Here is a 24,704-nt window from a genome sequence, read left to right as displayed (position 1 = left end):
CCTAATCTTGGTTTTAGAGTACATTTAATAGTTTGAAAGATATGGGAAAAAAATCTGAAAATAACCTCAATGTAAGATTAAATATGTATTTATTTCAGTAAGTAACTATATTCTTTTCAGCACTGGGGAAGTAAAGTTAGGAAAAGTAAGACATAAGACAGAAAAACACACAATGAAGACCCGACACAGCCAAAAAATAAAAATAAATAAATAAAATTAAAAAAAAAAAAGACCGAGAAACAGGAGCGATCTATTATTGTGTCACAGATGAAAAAGTTGGACAGTGGGATGTTTTAGAACTTGAGGGGGGAAATATTGAGATGAAAGTTATCAGTGACACAGAAGAGAGCTGTGAGCAAAAGGCTACAACTTGAGAAACACTGTAGTTGCTAGACTACAAGAGACTGGATCTAGGATGGCTGCCTTGGGTACTCCAAGGAGGCAGCCAAGAGGGTCATGTTCTTTATGGACCCCAAGATGATCTGGCTACTTCAGCTTCCGAACGATCATCAGGAAGGCTGTTGGAGAACAAAAGTTTTAAGAGATTTTGATGTTATGAGAGCAGAGAAATACAAAGGTAACAAAGGAAATCAGGTAGTATGAAGCATGAGAACACACTATTATTGAAAAAGATGACTGATAAAATAAGACAAATAAATCTGCCAAGTACGAAGAATAAGGAATAATCCAAGAAATGGGGGTATAATTTGTCTCTCCAGAGTCCTGGAAGTAACTCTGATCAGACAGAAGAAGTCCTACTGTCCGGAACCATTGTTTATTTTTCTCTTTGTATACACAATCTATGGAAAGGCTTTTTGACAACTAACTTTTGACATTTTCAGCAATACTCATTGTTATGGACTAAATGTTTGTGTTGCCCCAAAATTCCTATGTTGAAGCTCTAACCCCCACAATGTGATGGTATGTGGAGATGGGGCTTTTGGGAAGTAATTAGGGTCAGATGAGGACATCAGGGTGAGGCCCTGGTCTGATGGGATTAATACCCTTTAAAGAAGAGCCACCAGGCTTCCCTGGTGATGCAGCGGTTAAGAATCCGCCTGCCAAGGCAGGCGACGTGGGTTCGAGCCCTGGTCTGGGAAGATCCCACATGCCACGGAGTAACTAAGCCCATACGCCACAACTACTGAGCCTGTGCCCTGGAACCCGCGAGCCACAACTACTGAGCCCACATGCTGCAACTACTGAAGCCCACTGGCCTAGAGCCCGTGCTCCGCAACAAGAGAAGCCACCGCACTGAGAAGCCCGCACACTGCAACAGAGTAGTCCCCGCTCGCCACAACTAGAGAAAGCCTGCGTGCAGCAACGAAGACCAAACGCAGCCAAAAATAAATAAATTAATTTAAAAAAAAAAAAAGAAGAGCCACCAGAGAGCTTGTTCTCTCTCTCTTTCTCTCTCTGCCTGAGCAAGCACAAGGAGGTCATGTGAGCACACAGCAAGATGGTGACCATCTACAAGCCAAAAGAAGAGGCCTCAGAACAAAACCTACCTTGCCAGCACCTTGATCTTGGATTTCCCAGCCTCCAGAACTGTGAGAAATAAGTTTCTGTGGTTTAAGCCACCCAGTCTATGGTATTTTGTTATGGCTGCCCACGCAGACTAATGCACACCTGTACATAAACAACCATGAATGGCTTTACCTTTGGACACAAGGGAGACCAATATATACTAATCTTCAAAGCTAGCACGGAGTTATAAAACACAGATTTTCTGATAGGCAACTCCATGGAAGAAAAACCACGAAATCAGCAGATATAAGCACCAAGTGAAGGTAGGAACTTTTATCTTTTTAGCTTTTCCTGTGTTATCTTCAGCATCTAGAACAGTACTTGGCATGGAGTAGATCAATAAATGTTTTTTGAACAAATAAATAAATGAATAATGTGCTGACACATAGATCAACCATGGTTAGAATTAAACTTTGAAGAGGATTCTGGGAAAAAATTTAACTCCCTTCTGATCTCTGGAAATATATTATACAGCACATGTTGGAAATCAAGAAGAATGCTTAAAGATTTAAGAAGGGAATCAATATAAGTAATAGAATTATTTTAAAAAAATTTTAAAGTGTGACTTCTTATTTAGCATATAAGTTGGAAAAGCCGAAATATTAAATGGATGTTTTGAGGACTTTTGTCATCTTCACACACTACTTATTGTTTGCTAAAAAGACTTATCTACCTCACATGTGACAGCATGGCTTTGATCAGAAAGCCCCTGGCAGTAAATCCTCCAAAGTCAAGCTGCCTTATCACTTCACACTATTTAAGAATATCTTGAAGTCCTCTGGAATTGTGAAAGACAATATGAAGTAAGCATTCATTTTAATGATGTAATAAAAATAAAGATTAAGCATTTTAAAATAGAAAGAATGTTATTTTAAAATGCTGATAAACTAACTGTATTACCAGGTTAATAAGAAAAAATATTTTAAGAAATAGTTATTACCTATCAGAATAGTTTTAAGGAATGGTCATATTTATAAGAACATGGATCAAGTCACTACTGTATAACATCTAATGAGCACATCCAATTTTTTAAAAATTATTTTCCTTTTTTTTGTCTTTTTGTTTTGTTTTTGTTGGTTGAGTCTCTTATCTGTTTTTTCATCATTAGGGGTTTTTTCTGTTTGCTTATTTATTGTTTACTTTTCTTTCTTATCTTTTTAACTGTTTTTTGCTTTTCTAGGACCTAATTTTCATCTTTGTGGAACTGCTTCCCGATGGAATGATATTCCTGGCTTCCAGAGATTGAGACTATGATAATGATGTTGCAATCTTCCTCTATTCATCTAAACCTGCTCCCCCAAACAATGAATTAGCACTCCAAAACTCTCCCAGTCATTTTCGAAGAGTTGTCTCCTATGTACGTTCACAACTACTCTTGTGTTACCCACAGTCCACAGTCCTAACTCTAGCCACTGTGTGCCTAAATGAGGGCTATTTGGGTGGGGCGTGTAGGAGTTCAAGCAGGTGCTCCTGGCTGGGGCATTTGGGAGGTTAGAAAAAGGAGGGGTAATGGTGCTTGTTAGGTGAATGCTCCAGCTGTTAACTCCCATGAACCGACTGCTTTATTCTTTTATTGCCACAAATACCACCAGAGCGCAAAGAAAAGGTCAATGCTACTCCAAGAGAGATAAAAAAATGTGGCTAGAAACTCCTTTAATCTCTTCACCTATTTACTTCAACGTCAACTATTAAGAAGGCTGACAGGGAGAAAAACATGAAAAGTTGTAGCTCTCGAAGTCTAGGTATCTCATATGCCTCTCTAAAATCCACCCAGGTTTCCTGTGTCTTTGGGGAAGCCAGTGGAAAATAATCAGACTAGAAAGTCAAAAATATTTTGTCAATCTCAGCTTTTCAATAAATTTGAGATGAGAGAATTTTTTTAATCTACACAATATCTGCTGTACTGGTTTATACAGGAGTGTATTTATACAGGAACAACAAAGCATTACTATCCTAGACCACTGGTTGAATCCTACCAATATTTATTAATGAAATGAGCTCTTAACAAATGAATTATAGACACAGGTGAGAAAAAGCAGAGGGAAAAGGGGAGAAGAAAGGATAATAATGAAAAAAAAAGAAAAAAACCAGAAATGCTTATGAGTGCCAAGGAGATACTTGGAAATTAAAAGCAAAGCAAAAGAAAAAAAAGGAATCAGAATGATTTGAAAGGCCATCAGGACTGTCAAAAACAAGAGCAAAGCAGTTCAAATACAAGCCATTCTGTGGTTTTCACTTTGGGCACATCAGCTCAGCTATGTTCTCTGGGTAGTAGATAGAATAAATCCACATATTGCAATGGATTGACTAAATACACTAAGGGAATAAAGCTCCTCTAAACTTAAAGGGAACCATTGCCCCTGGCTAGATGACACAAGATTTAAACTACTGGTTCTCAGATAGACTTTAAACTGTCTCAGTAAGAATTCTACCATGCAACATGCATCAAAGTTGTTAAATTATCATTAGTACAACGTAGGACTCAGAAATATACCCAGAGAAGAAACCGATACGCATCTAACCTTCATTGCCAGGGAAGAACTGGCTGAGAACGTGAAACTATTGAGACAGGGAATCACCTGCCCCCACTCACAGCAGTAAGAAACAGGTGTTGAATCAGAAAAATGGTTCTCACCCTAAAGAAAGCTGACAAGTACCAGTAAGGAGAACTGGACAAAAGGTAGAATATGAAAAAAAAGGTGAGGTATCCTCAAAGATATCAAAATTGAGGGGCAAAAAAAAAATCTGCTTGACAGAGAACACATACAAAGAATAAAAAGCCTCCCAATTCAACTTTACAAAGTTTAGAATTCTGTGTTAAAAATACATGGACTAGAAATAGCTCAATTTATATGTGATGCATCTTGCCACTCAGAAAATAAAAAGTCAAGTCAAGTTTAAAAAGCAAAATGAATCAGTGCTATCAAACAAAAGAAAATGAACAAAAAAAAACCACATATGAATAAATCTGGGTGGAAACAGACCAAAAATGGCTAATAGAGAAGGCTTACATATAATGATAACCAAAAGTGTACTACTTTGAAATTAGGGGAAAAAAAAAAAGAAAGCAAGTAAGTAGGTTTGTGTTACAGTAAAAAAAGATATGCAGGGGCTTCCCTGGTGGCACAGTGGTTAGGAATCGCCTGCCAATGCAGGGGACATGGGTTCAAGCCCTGGTCTGGGAAGATCCCACATGCCGCGGAGCATCTAAGCCCGTGTTCCACAACTACTGAGCCTACGCTCTAGAGTCCACGAGCCACAACTACTGAAGCCCGTGCACCTAGAGCCCGTGCTCCACAACAAGAGAAGCCACTGCAATGAGAAGCCCGCGCACCACAACAAAGAGCAGCCCCCGCTCACTGCAACTAGAGAAAGCCCGCGTGCAGCAACGAAGACCCAACGCAGCCAAAAATAAAAATAAAATAAAATAAATTTTTAAAAAAAGAGGTGCTGAATCATTAAAAAAAAGATATGCAGCATCTGAAAATCTGTAATAAATGTAAGTCAGCAGGTCTGAGAGACATGCATCTTGCTATTAACAGAACTGGCTTTAAAAACAAAAAAACTTACCAAAACCACTTACAATTATGTTTGAAAAATCATGAAGAACTGAGGAGAGGTACCAGAGGATTAGAAAAAAAACAAATGAGGTACCAATCTTCAAAAATTTAAGAAGTATGCTCCTGGTGATTACCGCCTGGTAAGTCTAACTTGAATCCCTAGTAAAATAATGGAACAAATATTAAAAGAAAAAAATCCATAAACATTTAGAGTTTAATGGGCTCATAAAGAATAGTAGTACAGAGACTGCTTTATTTATTTTAAAACATGCTTTATAATTTTGTTATTTAGGACAAAATAACAAAAAGGGGGAATAGAGCAAATATATTTAATGTCTTTGGATTTTAGAGAAGCATTTGTGAAAACTTCATATAATTTTTATTTTAAATTATATTTCCAATCAGGACTTAGTATCATGATATAATAAATAAAATACACCAACAAAAGCTGAACACAGTTAAAAGATGCAACTGTAGGATAAGATAAGAAGCAGTGAATCAAGTTAGGAAGTGATCAGGTACTGATTAAGCATTATTTACAATCTGTATTGATGTCTGGGAGGATAATTAATTAATTAATTAATTAATTAATTGGGTTGATTTGCATTTGTTGATGACAGTAAATGTGAAAAGACATGACTATAAATAAATGAATATCAAAATAACACCAGATACTGACAATGCAAAAAGGGAAATCAAAACAGTACTCAAAAGTATGAAGGAGACTAAATCTTCTGAGGGTAAACTATGTGTCCAAAAGTATCCCAAATATTTTACCTACGTTTGATCATTCCTTTCTCAGCATAAGTCCATGTACGTATTACTATCCTCATTTGACAGACGTGGGAAGTGAGCCTGAGACGTAAGGGAACATGCCCAAGGTCTAACAGTTACTGGCAGAGCTCAAATTTGAACCCAGGTCTATCTGACTTCAAAGTCCTCATTCTTTCCACAAAACCATATCACCTGCGTGAACACTGAAATGTAATTTCTGGTGCGTGAAAAATGTTGAACCATAGGTATTCAAAGGAAAGGAGAAATGTAGAAAGAGATAATGGATTAAAAAGGAATCATAAAACGACAAGCAAAAAACTGTGACTTCACAATCTGGCACCACCAGAAAAAGAAAAGTTTACACAGTCTAAATGGCCAGAGCAGAAAGTTTCTTCTCTTTTCTTACTTAGCTCTGATGAAACTACTGTGGATTTGAGAGTGCTTCATTAACAGAAAGACAGGGACAAGGTAGAACATTGCAAAAGACAGTAAGAGTCGAAGAATTCAGTACGTTTACGGTTGGCTGAATAAAGCCAGAAAGCCTTTGTGTCACGTGAGCAGTGTTGAAATAAATAACCACTAAAGAGAGGCCTTGCTCGTCCACAGGTTATTTGCAACTTATGGCAATTCAAGCAATGGAGCTAGGTGGAATAGAATTAAAATGAGTAATGGGACATTAAGATTAGATTTCCGTGTCAAAGACACTTCTTTGGAGTCAAATTCAGAAGGCTATGAAACAGTACTTTAATGTTCTCCTTAAATAGGTTAGGTCAAGAGATATTTAGAGTGTAAGCTCTTTGAAGTCAACAGCCTTGGTTTTTGTTTGCCACGGAGAGCAGCTTGCACACTTAGGTACCTGCTAAATACAAAACACTATTACAGAGCTTTGCATTCTACCAACTAAACAACAAAACTTGTGTTACAAAACCATACTAATCAGTTACCAAATACTAGACAACACAGCCAGTGAGTCTTTTTTTTCATTTCTTGGATTCATATAAACCATGTAAATCACTTTATCAAAAACAGTAGCAGGGCTTCCCTGGTGGCGCAGTGGTTGAGAGTCTGCCTGCCAAGGCAGGGGACACGGGTTCGAGCCCTGGTCTGGGAAGATCCCACATGCCGCGGAGCGACTGGGCCCGTGAGCCACAACTGCTGAGCCTGCGCGTCTGGGGCCTGTGCTCCGCAACAGGAGAGGCCGTGGCAGTGGGAGGTCCGCGCACCGCGATGAAGAGTGGCCCCCGCTTGCCGCAACTAGAGAAAGCCCTTGCACAGAAACTAAGACCCAACACAGCCAAAAATTAATTAATTAATTAATTAATTTTTAAAAAAGTATTAAAAACAGTAGCTAAGAAAGTTATAATTCAAGCTTCCAAGCTTACCAGAAACTGTATCTACAAATGCCAAAATAAATATATTGGAGCTTTTTACTAAAGAACTAATAATTGCAAGTGACACACTTATAAATGAGAACATCTACATCACTCATATCAAAGCATCAAATCCTATCACTTCAAAAGATGTTAAAAAAAATCTGCATAGAAGAAAGCGACAGTTTATCTCACATACTGCTAACAAGAATAGAAAGAGGACAAATGCTGATCATTAAGAGACTGAGATAACATATTTTGTCTTTACTTTAAACGTAGCATCTGAGACACCAAATATGGCAGAGTTTCTAAGATTCATAAAACTGCAAATCACTACATATAAGAAAAGTCATCTGTTAAAAAACTCAAATACAGCCCAATACCCAATGTGACAACATTTCCAATATTAAGCTACTGACAAGGGTATGTTTCATAAGACGTCTGAACAAATGAAAGGTTACTTGTGCACTATGATATTTCTTTTCTGGAATATTTTGGTCAGAACAATAGATATGCCTCTAAACTCTGTTCATCATTTAAATTCAACTGCCTCTATCACAGCATAATCACCATCAGAAAAAGAGGATTCATAAATTCCTGCAACCTCTACTCTTATATACTACATCCAAAAAGATCTCTGTGCATTCACTTTCACTTATTCTATTTTACATTATTAAACTGTTCAAAAAGCAGGTGCATGAAATAGGTACTGTGAAACAGTGAAGCTAAATGGCTTTTCATTTGGGGAATGGAGATAAAAATTTGAATGAAATCTCCAAACGATCCAGAACTTACCTGTCTGGTGCTCGATGACTGAAACTGTGCAGATACTGGACGCTATAAAAGACAGAAAAATGGAATAAAGCCTTATCTTTTCCTAACATGCCTGTATTTTCCAACTCCTACATCTATGGTGACAAAAATAATCGTCAAGCAGACAGCAAAAGCCAAAGCCCTATATTTTGTGCTCAAAAGATTAGAGTATTTATTATTGTTCACACTGCATTCTCCTGCGGTATAACCATTCCAGTTTCACCTTCTCACCACTGAGAACTCGATCCTACTGTCACGTACTGAAGATCCTGAAGTTAACTATTCTACCTGATAAAATGGTCTCACACAGTACATGTAATCTATAGCTTCTTTAGCCTTTAAGTAAGTGTCCTGTGGACTGCTCATGGATGAAGTCATGCCATTACCTACCAGTAAGCAGAACAAACAGTGAATAGAGTCTCCACTACGTGCAAAGAGTCACCAGTAAAAGCTGACAGGCAAGCTAAGAAAAGGGATCAATTCATCCAAGATTGACATACAGCTACTCCTAGAGTGGAACTTGCAGAAACTGTTAAAGATGAACAGAAACATTCGTAATCCTTTATACACAGTCCTGTGGCTCTTGCCACAGATACTGCAGAAAACAATTTGCAAAGGAACGCGATTGCCTAAATTCAGTTTTCCTAGTACGCCTAGGTTAACCCTCTACCAGCTTGGTGCTTTGTGACCTAGAGGGGTGGGATAGGGAGGGTGGGAGAGAGACGCAAGAGGGAGGAGATGTGGGGATACATGTATATGTATAGCTGACTCACTTTGTTGTAAAGCAGAAACTAACACACCATTGTAAAGCAATTATACTAACACACCATTGTAAAGCAATTAAAAAAAAAAATTAAAGAAAACCCTTTGATCTGTGATGTACTGATCAAGTACAACCCTGATGCCTGGTTTCACTTCTAATCTAAGATAATATCCCTTAAAATACAGTTCACCCTGTTCCACACCACAGCACTAACGCTAATAGGGAATAATTCTAAGGCAAGAGGTCACAGGCAACCAATAAACTGAATGCAGCTCAAGGACATGGTATATTTCATCTGCAAAGTATTATTTTTTCAACTGAACTCTTGTTGCCAGTATTGTAAAATAAGATTTCTGATTTCTCTTGACAGTAGGAAGATCTAACAACACTTGGCCCACACTCACGCGTGGCAATGATCAGCCAGGGCACTTAAGTAAAAGAGCTGCCCTTTCGATAGGAAGCATGCACTGCCCAGTTGACTGCAGTCACAGCACTCTTAGCTGTATCATACCTGGCCCTAGTTACCCTTTTACATTGTCTCTCTGAAGCCCCTAGAGGCATTTGAGTTTGCAAACCCTGTCCTAATGAAAAGTTATGTGAATAAATAATGGTACATAAGCTTAGCAAACAGAAGTAGCAGTAATCTACATGAGACCAGCAAGCAAAAGGAAGAGAAGTGGGAGGAAAAAAGGGAGAGGTGGAGGGCTAAAGTGGAGGTAGGGGGAACATGGGAGGGGCGAAGTAAGGGAAAGGGGAGGGACAGGGAGAAGCAGCAGCTGTTCCTGCCCTCAAAGAGCTTACAATCTAGCAGAGGAGTACTGGACAATTTAAAGGCAACAAGTCAATGAATGCAAAACAATGCAATAAAGAACCAGTAAATAATGTTGCAATGAAAAGAAAAGGTCATGACAGAGTGGAATGGATTTAATAAGAAACGATCTCCAAACTTCTGAGCAGATGAGGTAATCAATCCAGATGGGAAGACAGGAGGAAAGTGGACCTTCTGGATAAGAAGAAACGTTAGAGGCAAAGAAACACAAGTGGAAACTAGCCAGGTCTAGATGGGCGGGGACTGATCAGATGATGGAATAGGTAGGCAGAATGATGAGCTGATTAGTTTAACTGGAACAAAAATGCAGAGTACACAGACTGGAGCCACACTGGGTCAGATGATGTTTCAGACACGCATGCACAGCTTTCTACAGGCATTTATCTCATTTAACTTCAATCAACACCTCATGATCATTGAGGGTCCCTGTGAAGAGACTCACACGTAGAGAAGATATTATTTCAATTGAGCATCTTCTCTGCGAAGCTAGTGTGAAGATCAAAAAGAATACAGCAGAGTAATGACGAGGAATTTGTAGATTCCCTCTCTGTGCCTCGTTTATGAGCATATCAATTTGAGAAAACAGAAAGTGATTTTTAAAAAGAGAGAAAAAGAAAAAAGGAAAAGACAATGAAAAAAGAAGCCAAAAGAAAAGAAAGAAAAAAGCAGAGAGTAAGTTGGTTTGAAAGCATTAAAAGCATAAGCTATTAGCTGTGGCTGAATACAACTGCCTCCTGTCTAGAATGGTCCCCCAATTCTCCGGCTGTAAGTGACCTTATAATCATAGCGCTTCTACTCACTCATTGACAACAGCTGCCACTTTGCAATAAGCTTCCTTGGGGCTTCCTGTTGCTGAATTTGCTTACCTGAGGTTTCTGGAAAGGGTTTCGCCTGGAAGACTCAAAGGTGGGATAAATTGGCCGGGTTGATGCCCGCTGGGCAGGATCTTGACATACAAACCCTGAATGGGGAATGGGAAATATTAAAACCTGCCATTTTCTAAGAAATTAGCAGATTTAGCTGCACCTTTCCTTTAGATGGACAAACTCAGTTTCACTGTCATAAATATTACAGAGATCCATCCTCAGGAGGTTTAGGCACGACTGTCCCATACACATACTCCACTTGAACTTCGAACCACCACAACTGGAGCAAACAAGAAAGGAAAATATGCAGATAAATCAGCCTTCCTTGGGGAGCTGGGGAGCTGAAATGGGATACTGATGGAAAAAGAGATGTAGACTTTTGATGAACTTCAGAGTAAAAGTGCAAACCACCGTTTAAAAACACACAGTTGTTAATAAAGACAAGTTATTTCAAAGTGGCTTCCTGGATGGTGACTGGAAAATAATGTTGTTTTTACCAGGAGAATCCAGAAGCAAGTGAGGGGTCTTGTCCTGTTATAGGATCCACTTCTGGAACTGCTTAAGGTGGTCTATTGGCAACTTCCAAAATGGGCTTTGTAGATTACCCACTGCTTAAGAAATTAGGCTTGGGCCAATTTCACTTATTTCCTAAAAGGAAGCAAATTCTCATCTAAGGAGAATATGGTAGCAAAGTTTTACAGCATTTGCTGGTATACCAAGTGCTAGTTCATTTCAAGTGTATTTTATCATGTCTTTTTAGAGTACTTAAAACAACAACAACCCCAAACCCACAACATACCCACCTGGCTACCCATCTCCATCTCAGAGTTTTGGCTTATCTACTCAGAATGGGATTTCTTCCTTGGCTGCTTCAGTTATAACCACTATAGAAGAGTGCTGACACCAGTAGAGACTGCCTAGCAGAAACACAGCCAGGCTCCTTCGTAACAAAGCCTCTTCAGTGGGTTTCACTATCTCAGCTCAGAGAAAAATATATTTTCTCTATATCTTTGCTTAATTCTCTTCCTCAGCTCCTAAATCCTGTGCCCCAGGAATTAGGTCTCAGCCCTAGTTGTGGTTCAGCCTCAGGGCAGGATGGAGACAAGGGGAGTAGAAACATATAAACACTTCCCTGAAAATATAATTTTTTAGTACAAAACATTTAGCATGGCTGAGAAACCGCCAGTTGGCAACACCTACAGAACCTGACAAAATGGATGCACTGCTTAACTTTTACATGAGTTTTCAGAAAACACTACTACTCACCTACAACAGTGAACATATCTGAAATCATACTGGCTTTAATCTTTAGGTCCAGAGGTGCATCACTAACAGAACAAAGAAAGAAAAGAGCAATCAATAATTTTATAGGTTAACAGAATAGCTGCCCCTAACAAATACAGCAAAGCTACCAAATGTCAATGAGGAGATACACATAAGGCACATCAAATCCATGTGGGAAAAAAAAACATCTGGGCAAAAATTCTAGAAATAAAAGCCTGGCATCAAACTCATCCTCTGCAAGGCAGGCCCAGCTCTAAGGCGCTTATCCCCTGACATGCAATCTTTTTATTCCAGAAGGTATTGTGCAATTCAAATTTTGCACAGGTCATAACACTGCTTCACTATCACTGTGGATTTGAGAGTTTCAGAATTTTAATATGTTCTTTTATGAGTGTGCCCATCGTTCAATTTTTTTTTTTTTTACTGCTGTGATAGTCAAATCACATCCACATGCAAGAGAAGAAACTTGGGCTATCTCTGTACTTTTTTTAAGGCTTCATTTTCCATTCTAAATCGATCTTCTTAAGCTTGCAGGCTTGCAAATGAAGGCAAAAAAAAAAAAAAATACAAGTTATACCAAAATATCACCAGATGATGCAGCAGGAACCCACATGGAAACAGAAACAACATGGTCCGAAAGCGGGGGGCATCCCTATGGCAGTGATGCCATGCTGGCTTTGGAGTTGAGGTGTTCCTCCAGAAACCAGATTCCTCTGGCTGCTGGACCCAATGCCTTATCCCGGGGCTCTCTAACATTGTATGATGTACATTGCCGGGAAATCTGCAAAACGTTGACTTAACCAAAGTGTAGCACAACATCTGAAGCATCTGTATTACCCAGCTCTACACCTTACTACTGGGGTTAAGCCAAACTCCCACCCTACAAAGTAGTCAGTCTGTCTTTATTTGATTACTTGGCATTTTCCCAAAATTTCTCATCGTTAAAAATGCAGCAGCTGGGTGGTCTCTGTCATAAATCTCTTGGGTTTTTAGCTGTTTAGAGAAGCACAGAGCTAACAGAAACTCTGGCTGTAGCCACAGATAGAAGCAGAATCTTCTCTGGTATTGAAAAGTAAGTTTCTTTCCTTTTTCTAAACAATAGATAGGTTAAAAAAAATTTTTTTTAAAGATTGTTTGAAGTCTTTAGACTTTAATCTTGGATGGATAACACCAGGACGTGGACAGGATAAAAGGACCAGATATTATATACACTACCTTAGGCCCAGCTCTATACCTTTATGGTATATGTGGATTAGAGTATGTATAAACTTTTGGTGGCAAAGGAAATGCAATATCTCATGTATTTCTTTACCCTTAGCAGAACACCTACAAAGCTTAAAAAAAGAGAGCGCGAGAGGGAGCGCACTGGGGATAAAAATGAAAGAAGCTTCCCTTAGAAGCCCAATAAGACAGTAAACAAAGATTGTAAATTGACTAGTAAGATAGGGGTCCATGGTTGCAATATGGACTCTGACAATATACCACAAATCCCCCAAATTTAGAAATTCTAGTCATCTCAATCTAATAACCACGGGAAAAAAAATCTCCTAGCGCCAAGAGAAATGACCAAAAAAAAAGTGTTTTAGTGCTGCTTATTGAAGGTTTGTCCTTTTCTAGTTGATGGAATAGACTACTTACCAGGCCAAAGAGGGAGAGAGATTCACTTCCAACAACCATGGCTTCAGAGTAGAATCTATGAGCACGTCAAAGCCATAGAGTTCTAGAAGTACAACATAACACAATACACAAGATCATTTTCCATGTCACAACCGAACAAAGATCTGGAAGGTTCAATCCAATCAACTCCCATCAAAGGCCTAGAAATTTGCTAAGTATCAAGAGGCAATAGAAGTAGAGAACTTTCAAGTCCAAGAGAAATCAAGTTCTAGAGATAATAAGAAAATAATGCTATAAAACTCCAGTTTCTATCATCCACTCTATTGACATTCCTACACAGAAAGTGAACTCTACACAGAAAGTGACCTGACTCTAGAAGTTAACCAGCATGATTGTGCTGCTGTCTAGAAGGGTAAAAAAAAAATGTTAGGAAAAGGAATGCAACAAGTGCATCCAATATCAATGCTGCTTCGGGCTTGTTCTAGATTGTTCTCCCCCACTACTTCCCCCACCACACTCTGAAAACAGGAAAATCTACAGAAGGCACCTCTCTAGGATCTTCCCATCACACCTCCTTAAACCAAGACCTTACTTTTGCAACCTAGGTCAAGAAGACATCCAAGCATAAAACATATTTATTCTTTCCCCTCTATGGTTTCAATTCCTCTTTGAAGATAGAAAATAAAATACACTGGCCCAACACAGAAAGACAGAAGAGAAAGGAGGGAGCCAGTGGCAGCCGAGCAAGACTGTGACGAGCCATAAAGGAGGGAGCCAGAGATCAAATTTCCATGGCTTCTGGATTCTTTACTGATTCTTGTCCCCTAAGTCCCCAACTGTTACAAAGACCAAAGCCAGAACCATTAGCAGGCTCTTCTCCCAGAATGCAGGGATGAGAGGCTAACTTTGGAACCTCAGCTGGCAAACTTTACTCTCATTATTATTATTATTATTATATTTTTTCTGGCTGCATTGGGTCTTCATTGCTGCGTGCGGGCTTTCTCTAGTTGCAGTGAGCAGGGGCTGCTCTTCCTTGCGGTGCATGGGCTTCTCATTGCGGTGCCTTCTCTTGTTGCGCAGCACAGGCTCTAGGCACGTGGGCTTCAGTAATTGCAGTAGGTGGGCTCTGTAGTTGCAGCACGCGGGCCCTAGAGCACGTGGGCTTCAGTAGGTGCAGCACGTGGGCTCATTAGCTGCAGCGCACGGGCTCTAGAGAGCGCGGGCTTCAGTAGTTGTGGCGCGCGGGCTCAGTAGTTGTGGCTCGCAGGCTCTAAAGCGTAGGCTCGGTAGTTGTGGTGCACGGGCTTAGTTGCTCCATGGCATGTGTGATCTTCCCGGACCAGGGATCAAACCCGTGTCCCCTGCATTGGCAGACGGATTCTTAACCACTAAGCCACCAGTGAAGTCCCTCATTGTTATTATTAATGAGGCCCTCTTGGGGACTTCCCTGACGGTCCAGTGGTTAAGAGTCTGCCTTCCAAAGCAGAGGACACAGGTTCGATCCCTGGTTGGGGAACTAAGATCCCACATGCTGCAGGGCAACTAAGCCCGCGTGTTGCAACTGCTGAGCCTGCGTGCCCTGGAGCCCGCGTGCCACAACTAGAGAGAAGCCCGCGTACCGCCACGAAAGATCCTGCAGGCCGCAACAAAGATCCCGAAACAGCCAAATAAATAAATATTAAAGAAGAAAAAAAAAAATGAGGCCCTCTCCACAGTCCTCCTTAGTATACATACATCAAATACATCAGACTTTCAGAAGCCCCGCTCGTTCCCAAACATCCCACTCTGTGTCCCTCAGATAAACTGTTTACACACACCTTCTTCCCAAGAGAAAAGACTAGCTTCCTTACAGTTCGACCAGAGGTCACAAGCCACACAGCTCACAGCCACGGAACACAACCAGGTATTTTCCAGAAATTCACTTTGAAACACATTTCTTTACTTCAAGAAGGATTTTCCCATTTCTCAATCCTCTCAAAAACATAGAACAAATGTAGGCTTCTAAAAAGATGTTGCCAAAGATTCTCTTCTAGAACATGAAGTCTGGTGTAATGGGAATCTAGAGACCTGGATCCTCCTCACCACACCACCTTTTATTCACTGTGGAGCATGGGGGAATCATCTCTCTCTCTGATACTTTATTAGCTCCCTCTGGCTTTCCCTATTCTCTTTTTTAATCACCATTTGTCAATCTCCATATGCTCAGCTAACCTATATCCAGAATTCCTATTTAGGCAATATAGATTCAGGTAGACATTCATATTCAAATTCTCTCTCAGGTGAAGTTTGCATGAAGGAGTTGGTTTCCATAGTACTTATTTAGGATTCCATTTAATTTGCAAAAATAATCACAAACTATAAGAGAGTCTGAGATAGGATTCACCTTCATGTAACAACACAAAAATCATATATTACCTATACTTTAAAGGTGTAAAGAAAAGAAAGCTCCTTTACCTATCTTATTTTTGGTAGCACATTCATAGCTTTTATAGCTGGTACATTCTCTTTACCTGATCTTCAGTCATCCCATGGTATATTCCTCCGTTTTAATCTGAGAAAAATCTTTCTATGATACAGCACTAGTAAAGGCATTTAAAAGGAAAAACCTAATTACAAAAACTACAAATCCATGTTAAAATTACACAAGCAGAGAAAGTATAATGAGTCTGATTCAAGAAAAATAACATTCTCTTCAGTTTTTAAAAGCTGAAGCACAGGATTCAATTATTTCATAAAGTGGTAATATTATTAATAATAATAATAGCGTAAGGAATGGGGTGAGAATAACGACTGGTGCACATATTGATCAGATTTGCAGAATCAGCCACAAATGAACACAAATTGAAATCAGAAAAACAATCAATAAGACCCATTATTTAAACACCTCACAATAAGCAACCGACACATTTACTTTACTGTCTCCCCAGTTAAGAGGCAGATTCCAAGAATCTAAGCTGAAAGGCTGAGAACCAATAATGTGGAAAGTAAGGGGAAAGGAAAAAACAAAAACAAAAAAACAACCCAAAGAAAGAAAACACCCTTTAGAGTGCAACTTAATTTTCACTCAGGTGAATAAATCCCACCAGGGCTAAACGATCTCAAAATCAGCTTTGAATCTAACTAATGTCTGTACATGCACCAGGCTTGGATCTACCATCACTTGAGGGTGGGGTATGTGACAGCACTGCAACACAGCGCAAAGTCCAGCTCACCTGAGAGGCGGGAACTGGGGGAGAGGATTGGGGTGAAAAAGAGAGCATTTGTATCAGGTTTATCTCTTACAACAATCAACTCAGCTTAATCAAAAGCATTTGGGTCCTTGGCAGGCTACTAGAGTCCTTACAATGACCCTTTTAACTTATGATTGGTCTTTTCTGAGGACATTAAAAATTTTAAACTGTAAAAAGTATCAATAGGTTGTACTGAGAATATTAAATTTCCTCACCTTTTAATGTTGTGTGTTTTAGCAGCAGTGTCTACAATTTCAAAAATTCAGTATCCAGGATGAGATACACCAGTGCTCCTGTCATTAAAAGGTGTAGGCAAGCTAGGCTTTTCCAGTTCTGAGAGCTACTTTCTTCGTTCCTCTGCGTTGTCTTCATCATGACAGAAAAGCAAGTATTTTTAAAGGACTGTTGCTACCACTTTATTCAACCATGTTTCCTCAAGAAAATTTTCCTTGGTGAGATATATTTCCTTCAGCCCCCAGCCAAATCAAAACAAACTTGAAAATGTGACTAGTGAATGGTAAGAAGCCTGACTCCACCTCGTATTTTACATTAGCGCCCTTACCCCCCTATTTCTTTCAAGCAGCGTCTTTTTTTTTTTTTAATTTATTTTATTTTTGGCTGAGTTGGGTCTTCGTTGCTGCGCGCCGGCTTTCTCTAGCTGCGTTGAGCAGGGGCTACTCTTCGCTGCGGTGCGCGGGCTTCTCATTGCGGCGGCCTCTCCCGTTGTGGAGCACGGGCTCTAGGTGCACAGAGTTCAGTAGTTGTGGCTCGTGGGTTCTAGAGCGCAGGCTCAGTTGCTGTGGCACACGGACTTAGTTGCTCCGCGGCACATGGGATCCTCCCGGACCAGGGCTCGAACCTATGTCCCCTGCACTGGTAGGCGGATTCTTAACCACTGCACCACCAGGGAAGCCCTCAAGCAGCGTCTTGAAAAAGCAATCTAACTTTCTTAACGCCTACTGACTCCCTGGCCCATAACAATTTGCTTCTGCTGCCACTCTTCAATAATTGACTATTCTCACTGTGATCCCCAAAGACCACCTTGCTGCTTTAAGCCCAAGTATCTGAAACTGTTGACAACCCTTACTTATTGGAACTTTCCTCTCCCTTGGTTCCAGGACACTGCTCTCTGCTGATTGTCCTCCTCCTTTCTCTCCTTCTTTCATTCCTTCTCTTCTGCCCAGCTAGTCACTGGTAGGCTTGCTCAGGGCAGCATCCTCAGGTCTCTTTCCTTCTCTGTTCTACTTCTCTTCTTGGGTGATCTCATATATTCTCATGGCTGCAATTAACATTATGATGATGACATTCAAATCTATATCTTTAGTCAAGTGTCTCCTGGACACCAAATCCATAATTCCAAATGCCTTGCAGACATCTTCACTAGGATATCCCACAGGTACTTAACACTCAACAAAACACAGCTCGTTATCTTCTCCCAAAACCTGTTTGGCTTCCCATTATTCTTCATCTTCGAAAACACCAAGCGCTAGTCTCCAAAGCTAGAAACACTCTCTTTACCACCTCCCAAATCCATCACGTTACCAGATCTCTTTCTCTCTTTGTTTCTCTTTAATCCAGCCTTTCTTCTATATTCCCTTTTGAGGTAAAATTTATATATTTAATGAAATGGACAGACCTTAAGTGTACTATTTGATGAGTCTGGATACATCCATGTAACCCACACTCATATCAACACACACAGAACATTTCCATCACCCCAGAAAGATCCCTCGTGCCCCTTCCTGGCAAATACTCTGCTCCCTGCCGCCACACCCCCAGACAACTATTATTCTTATTTCTTATCCCATAGATCATTTTTGCCTATTCTAGAGTTTCATATAAACGGAAGCATACACTCTTTTGAGTCTGGCTTCTCTCATTTAGCATGTTTTTGAGGTTCATCCATCTATCATTATTTATTGTTTTAAGATAGGTTTACTGAGGTATAATTTACATAAAGTTTACCCTTCTAAATTATAAAGTTTGATGAGTTTTGACAAATGTATAGTTATTTAACTGCCATCACAGTCAATATGCAGGACAATTCTATCACAAATATTCCCTTTGTCACTCTGCAGTCAATCCTCTCTCCCCATCCACCAGCAATCACTGATCTGATTTTTGCCTTTTCCAGAAAGTCAAATCAATGGAATCACACGGTATGTAGCCTTCTGAGAGTGGCTTCTTTCACTTAGCATTGTGCATTTGAGATTTATCTATGTCGTCACACATATCAGTAGTGTAATTCATTCCTTTTACTGCTCAGTAGTATTCCATTTTATGGACCACAATTTGCTTATCTGTTCAACAGCTGATAGACATTTGGGCTGCTTCCAATGTTAGGCGATTATGAATAAAACTGCTATAAACATTCGTGTAAAGGTACTTGTGTGAACATATGGTTTCATTTTTCTTGGGTAAATACCTATGAGTGGGAGCGCTGGGTCACATGACTAAGTGTATATTATCACTGGGTACCTCCTACCACCAAATCATTTCCCTAGCACTAGTCTCTCCCCACTGTAGTCCATTCTCCACGTGGCCATCAGAATTACCTTTCTAAGACACAAACCTAACAGTCAGATAGAGAGACAGGCAGTGAATTGGCCCAGCAACAGACGCTGATGTCAGGTTGGTTCCTGGTGGATTTTAAATTAGTCACTTCTAATAATGCTGTACAGTATTCCCTGTGTTATAATTCTGTCACACCAAGCTTTGGGTCAAGTCATGATAAAAGTTAAAGGAAAAATAATAATCCTGTTGTTCCACTGCTCAAAAAACTCTGGTGGCTGTCTATTGTCTACAGGATAAATTTAAACATGCCAGTCCTTTACAATCGGTCCCCAAACTACTTCCATAACCTCATCACTCGCCACCTCATCCAACTCAGGCTACATCTAGTCACACTGAACTTTCCATTTCAAAACATGCCACATCCTGTCATGACATTGTATTTTGCATGTCATATTCCCTCTGCTAGGAATGGCCTTCCCTGGCTCCTCTAGGCATAGCTGGTAACTCCTGGTGTATTCCAAGAGCACCTGAGTCACGCTGCTACTTGTGCTGTTCTGTGTCATTTCATGTCTGGTTCTCCCCACTACCTGAGGGCAGGGGCCATGTCTCATGCACTGCTCTATAGCAAACAGTCTGCACTATACAAAGCACATAGGAAGCAATCAAGAAAACACTGATAGAAAAAAAAAAAAAGAGAAGAAAAAAATTTTTTTAATTAAAAAAAATTTTAATGTAAAACACTACAATTTTTGAGAAAGACAAAATAATTTGCAGCTACTTCCCAAAAGTGACCCTAACTGCAAGACTTAATACTCATAATAAAGCCACCAATCATAAAGAAAATAAGAGAAATTCTCATTAAGATTTTTACATATTAAGACATATTAAGGAAAGACTTAATAAAAGATGGTCTAGAAAGGGAGGAAAAAAAGATCTGATAGGGAAATAACAATGCATCCAAGTCCTAAGAGATTACTAAACATGTCACACCACTAGTTTTGGAATCAACCCACTAACGCTCCCCAGAAATAAAGTCCCAGGTGAAGCTGTAATCCCTGAAATTGGAAAGCGCTGACATTAGCCAGTTCTTGCTGTCAGTCAAATGCTATTGTATAAAGGAAATTCTTTTCACCTTGGCTGTGGATTGGAGTTGAAAACCTAAGGAGGAAGTCTTTATCTGGGGTCCAGAAGGAAAATTTGGGGGAAAAACAGATCAAAATCCCACAGGAAAATGAACTAAATAAAAGAAAAAGCCCAGAGCCAATTTGTTAACTAGTCCAATAAATCAATATGGTTTCTGGCTACCATATGCAAAGGTAGATTTGAGAGGAATATCTAGAACTAGGTACCGCTGATTAGAGCAGAGAGACTACCCTTTTTTAGGCCTGACCTGCTAGAAAGGATGACATCACTTTTCCTGAGATCTAGTTACAGGAGAGCAGAAGGAGAATCCAGGATACGGGGCGCGCCAAAAATTGCTGGACACATCAGAACTTGTCTTTATGCGGGTGGAAAATGAGCCAGAGAGACCTGGCTCTCACACTTGGCTTTGCCATTTATTAACAGCATGACCTGGGACAAATGATTTAACCTCTCTGAATCCTTTTTCCTTGTCTATAAAACATGAGTAATAAACACCAACAAAACTCTTAAGAGGACTAAAGGAAATAACCAATGAAGTGTGCCTGACAAACAGTAGGTACTTTCTTCTAAGTCCCTTCTACAGTAAACTTCCCATCTAAACAGGAGCATGAGATAAGCCAGAAAAGAAAATTATCTCAAAAAGTGAACTGCTTGATGACTTTCATTATTTTTCTTGTTGGTCAAGTAGTTTCCATTATAAAATGTATGCTGCCTACTTCCATTCCTCCAACAAATATTTATGGACACCCCCACTTTAAGGATGTCAGCTTACCCTGTGAAATGGTCTTAAACAATACCAATAAAAGGCCAAACCAGCATCCACCCAACATAACACGGTATACTGAGCACGTCTGTCCTGAACAAAGATGTCACTGGTCTTACCTAAACAAGGCCAGTCTGATCAAGTCTACAAGTGGCAGGACAGCTGGTTCATATGCTCTCAGGCTAGAGAGGACCATGGTCATAGCCTGTCACTTCAGCCATCCTCACACACATAGATGAAACTACTGTCAGCAGCAGCATCTTTAAAGGATAGCTAACATCCTGTTTTTGGCTGTTTTTCTCCAACTGTTAAAAAAAAAAAAAAAAAAAGCTGCTCTCATAGCCAGTTATCTCACAGCGCCAATTTCCTAAGCAACCCTGTTTAAAGGGTTGCTGTTTAAGCATATATTTCACATGGTACCACATTTTCAGAATTCTGAAGGCAGTAAAAATTAGACAGTCAGAAGTCTGTTTTATTGGGAGAGGCATCAAAAATTCTACTGATCAAGAGTCTTATGACCAAGATGACTTGATTGCCAAAACCCATCTTCTGACCCGCCTTCTCCAAGCTGAGTCTCTTTCATCTGAGTTCTCCCACTCACTAGCTCTAGAACCTGAGGCAAGGGTCTTAATTTCTCAGGGCCTCAATTTCTTTATATGGATTAATTATTCTCTGAGGTCCTTTCTGGATGTACAAATCTATTAAAAAGCATCAAATGGCTAAGTTTCTGGTAGTTTGTGAGGGTTCCTAAGCCTACATTTAAATGCTATTAATACAATGCAGGTATTTGTATATTATCATCCCATGTAAAATTTGATTTGAGAGGAACAAACTCATAATCTACGCCTTGAACACAGCAGGAACTGAGAAAAGTTAACTGCATAAATAAACCAAGGAATGGGAATATTGACTGTACCTGGAAACATAGCTGGACACTACAGGTGGGAGGGTGGGAAAGAAATCATAGGCCAGAAACACTTAGATACTAATGGAATGCTTCTGGTAAAGATCCATATAATGTGGAAAGGCAGAAACAACAACCAAAAGAATATAGTGAATCCCACCACCAGACTATTAGCTTCCTCTAAAACACCAATGCTCTGTTCAAGCCAAATTCTTCTGGGAAGCTCTCAATTCCTGTTTACTCTACAACAAATGAAAAACAAAAGAAAAAACCCAGATTATTCCTTGTAACTTAAACCCCAGGGGAGGCTGGGAACCAGTGGGAGGCAAAGAGATTCACACAAATAGACACACGTATACAAAATCATTTCTGATGGGGGGAAGTTAATGAAGCACACAAAATCCCAGGGCTGACAGGAAGTGGAATTAGAACCACAAAAGCCAAGAAGATAGTCAACAGTTTAAAAAACTCCAGATGCACTCAGTTTATTAAAACTGAACACAAGCAGGGAGGGGGCTGGAGACCCATGGCTGATGAAATAGTCTTAGGGGGCATTTCACTGAGTCAGAGAAAGTCACTGCTTCTCTCACATCAGAACTTCTAATGCCATTAAGGTCAAGAAATTCTTAAGCTTCCAAAAGGCAATCTGGTAATGAAATAAAATAGAAAAGGAAACATTCAGAAGAGCTTGTGATGATTTCCAGAACAGAGATTTTTACATTAAGAGCTACTAGAAATTTACTCTCACAGAAGAGCCAAGTAGATGTAGAAAAGAAATGTTTAATTTTTTTTAATCTAATAAGGTTTTTGCAGTTGGAGTCATATTTCCCACGCCCCCTCCTCAAAAAGTCTGCAATAATTCTAAGAGGCCCCAGCCCTTACCACACCAGATCCATTGGGAAGCCTACTGTCAGGCCACCAAAAGGCAATTAAAGCAAGACCAATCATTCGTTCAACAAACATTTCCCGGACAGCCTTCAATAGCAAAAAATGCTGCTATGCACAGAAGGTGCAAAAACAAGGGAGACGCTGTTGCTGTCTTCAAGGAGCTTCCAGTCCAGTGGGGGAGACAGACATGTACACAGGAACTAAAGGACATGCAGGGGTCGCTGGAGACTGAACAGAGTGCTGGGGTCGAGGTGGCTAACTCTGATGGGAAGACTTAGGGAAAACGTCACCAAAGAAGTGATACTTGACTTTATCTTGAAAAGATGTCAGTTATCTTTTAGGTAAAGTAACATGAGAAAGATATTTCAGGAACAGGATAAAGCAGGTGCAAAGGCAAAGGGTTAGGAAAAGAGCTGGGAGGTCCACGGAGATGATAAAAGGTTTGGTTCGGCAGAAACAGGGTGAGAGTGGAAGGGGAGACACAATGACTACTAAGAATTCAAGACGATAAGCTCAGTGACTAGCGGTAGGAAGAGAACATAATGGAACAAGTACAGAACAGCAGGAGGGAGGAGACACAACAGGGCACTTTGTTAGGCAAGCGTTCCTGGAGGAGACGTCAAGCTGAGTCTCAGAATATAAAGAGGAGTGTGTGGGGCAGACAGGGGCAGAGTCTCGCTGGACTGCAGGACCTACAGAGAGGCAGAGGCGTGGAGTCCTCAGTGGCACCACTGGATTCTAAGGTGTAGGAGGGGAAATGGAATTCTAGAAAAGTCAGCTGGGGTCAGATCCTTAGAAGCTCTGAAGTCCTATCAAGTTTCTATTTACAAGTTAAGTCTAGGGAGCCATTTAAGGGTTTTAGAAGACATGAACATATTTGCATTTTAAGAAGATATACACATATCATAACCTCTTCTTTGCCTGTATAATTTTAGGTCCTGGTTTATCTGCCATCTTCTATTCAGAGTCTCAACACTTCCCTTTGTTTAGTGCCCCTCAAGTACAGGCTGTTATGATAATCTATTAAAGAGATCAAGAATTATAATGTCTAATTATAAAAATAATTTAAAAAATTTTTTTATGGAGTACAAATAGTGCTTTGCGTACGTCATCTCATTTGCCCTTCAAGGTACTCTTAGAAGGTAGGTACCATCATTACTGCCATTTTATAGTTGAGGAAACAGGATTAGAGTAACTTGCTGAAAATCAGAAAACTAATAAGGGGTACAAATGGGTCTCAAACTAAGTCTGTCAGGCTCTACAGCCATGTTCTTTACTTCTCTGTTACGCTGCCTCCTACTGTAGTCCTTTAATTATCCCCCCATCAGTGACCCTACTGTGTTTTACTAACACAGCCTGCCACCTGCTGAAAGCCTGTGTGACTGCAGAGACATGCATACCAGCAATCACTAAGGACTCACATCCACACAGAGAGCAAGCGGGGGCAGCACCCTCGGTGCTACAGTCACAACTAGCGGGTCAGTGAGCAACAGGCTTCCTGGTCCAGTAGTTGTGATCTGCTTCTTACTCCTTCTCTGTGCAAACAGGGAATTAGGGGTGGGAGAGAAGAGAAGGGGAGGAGGAAGAGGAAGGGAAGAAAGAAGGGGTGGGGGTGGGGAACCCACTAGAAAGAAGACTAAAACAAAAAGGAGGAGCCATTGGAAAATGGGAGAAAGCACATACTGGTACCAGCCAGAGCTTCTTGGAACAGTTCCCAGTCTGGCTGCCAAAGAGCTCTGGAATATATTTGTTAGAGCTGGATTCCTGTGCAGCCTGTTGCAGACTTTTTCTGATTGCGCTCTGACAAAGAGACCCACGCTTTAGTTACAATCCCTGCTTCCCACACCGAAAGCTAGTTA

The 24,704-nt window shown here is 40.2% G+C and overlaps 1 protein-coding gene across 17 annotated transcripts in view; it reads right to left on the bottom strand.

The window, feature by feature from the left end:
- TTLL5 (tubulin tyrosine ligase like 5) overlaps nt 1-24,704 on the bottom strand; it is a 318,372-nt gene that overhangs the window by 234,549 nt on the left and 59,119 nt on the right. For 14 of the 17 annotated variants that reach the window (XM_036843219.1, XM_036843208.1, XM_036843204.1 and 11 more), the window contains 4 exons: nt 13,425-13,506; nt 11,769-11,830; nt 10,503-10,597; nt 8,027-8,068 (listed from right to left, as the gene is read on the bottom strand). In XM_036843219.1, the coding sequence (XP_036699114.1) occupies nt 8,027-8,068; nt 10,503-10,597; nt 11,769-11,830; nt 13,425-13,506 (281 nt within the window). The remainder of the gene's footprint in view (nt 1-8,026; nt 8,069-10,502; nt 10,598-11,768; nt 11,831-13,424; nt 13,507-24,704) is intronic. The other 3 variants (XM_036843207.1, XM_036843209.1, XM_036843214.1) reach the window with 1 other exon arrangement.

Source organism: Balaenoptera musculus, chromosome 2, assembly GCF_009873245.2.
Source record: "Balaenoptera musculus isolate JJ_BM4_2016_0621 chromosome 2, mBalMus1.pri.v3, whole genome shotgun sequence".
NCBI lineage: Eukaryota > Metazoa > Chordata > Mammalia > Artiodactyla > Balaenopteridae > Balaenoptera > Balaenoptera musculus.
Note: the sequence above shows the minus strand (reverse complement) of the source record. Positions and strands in the feature narration are given on the sequence as shown.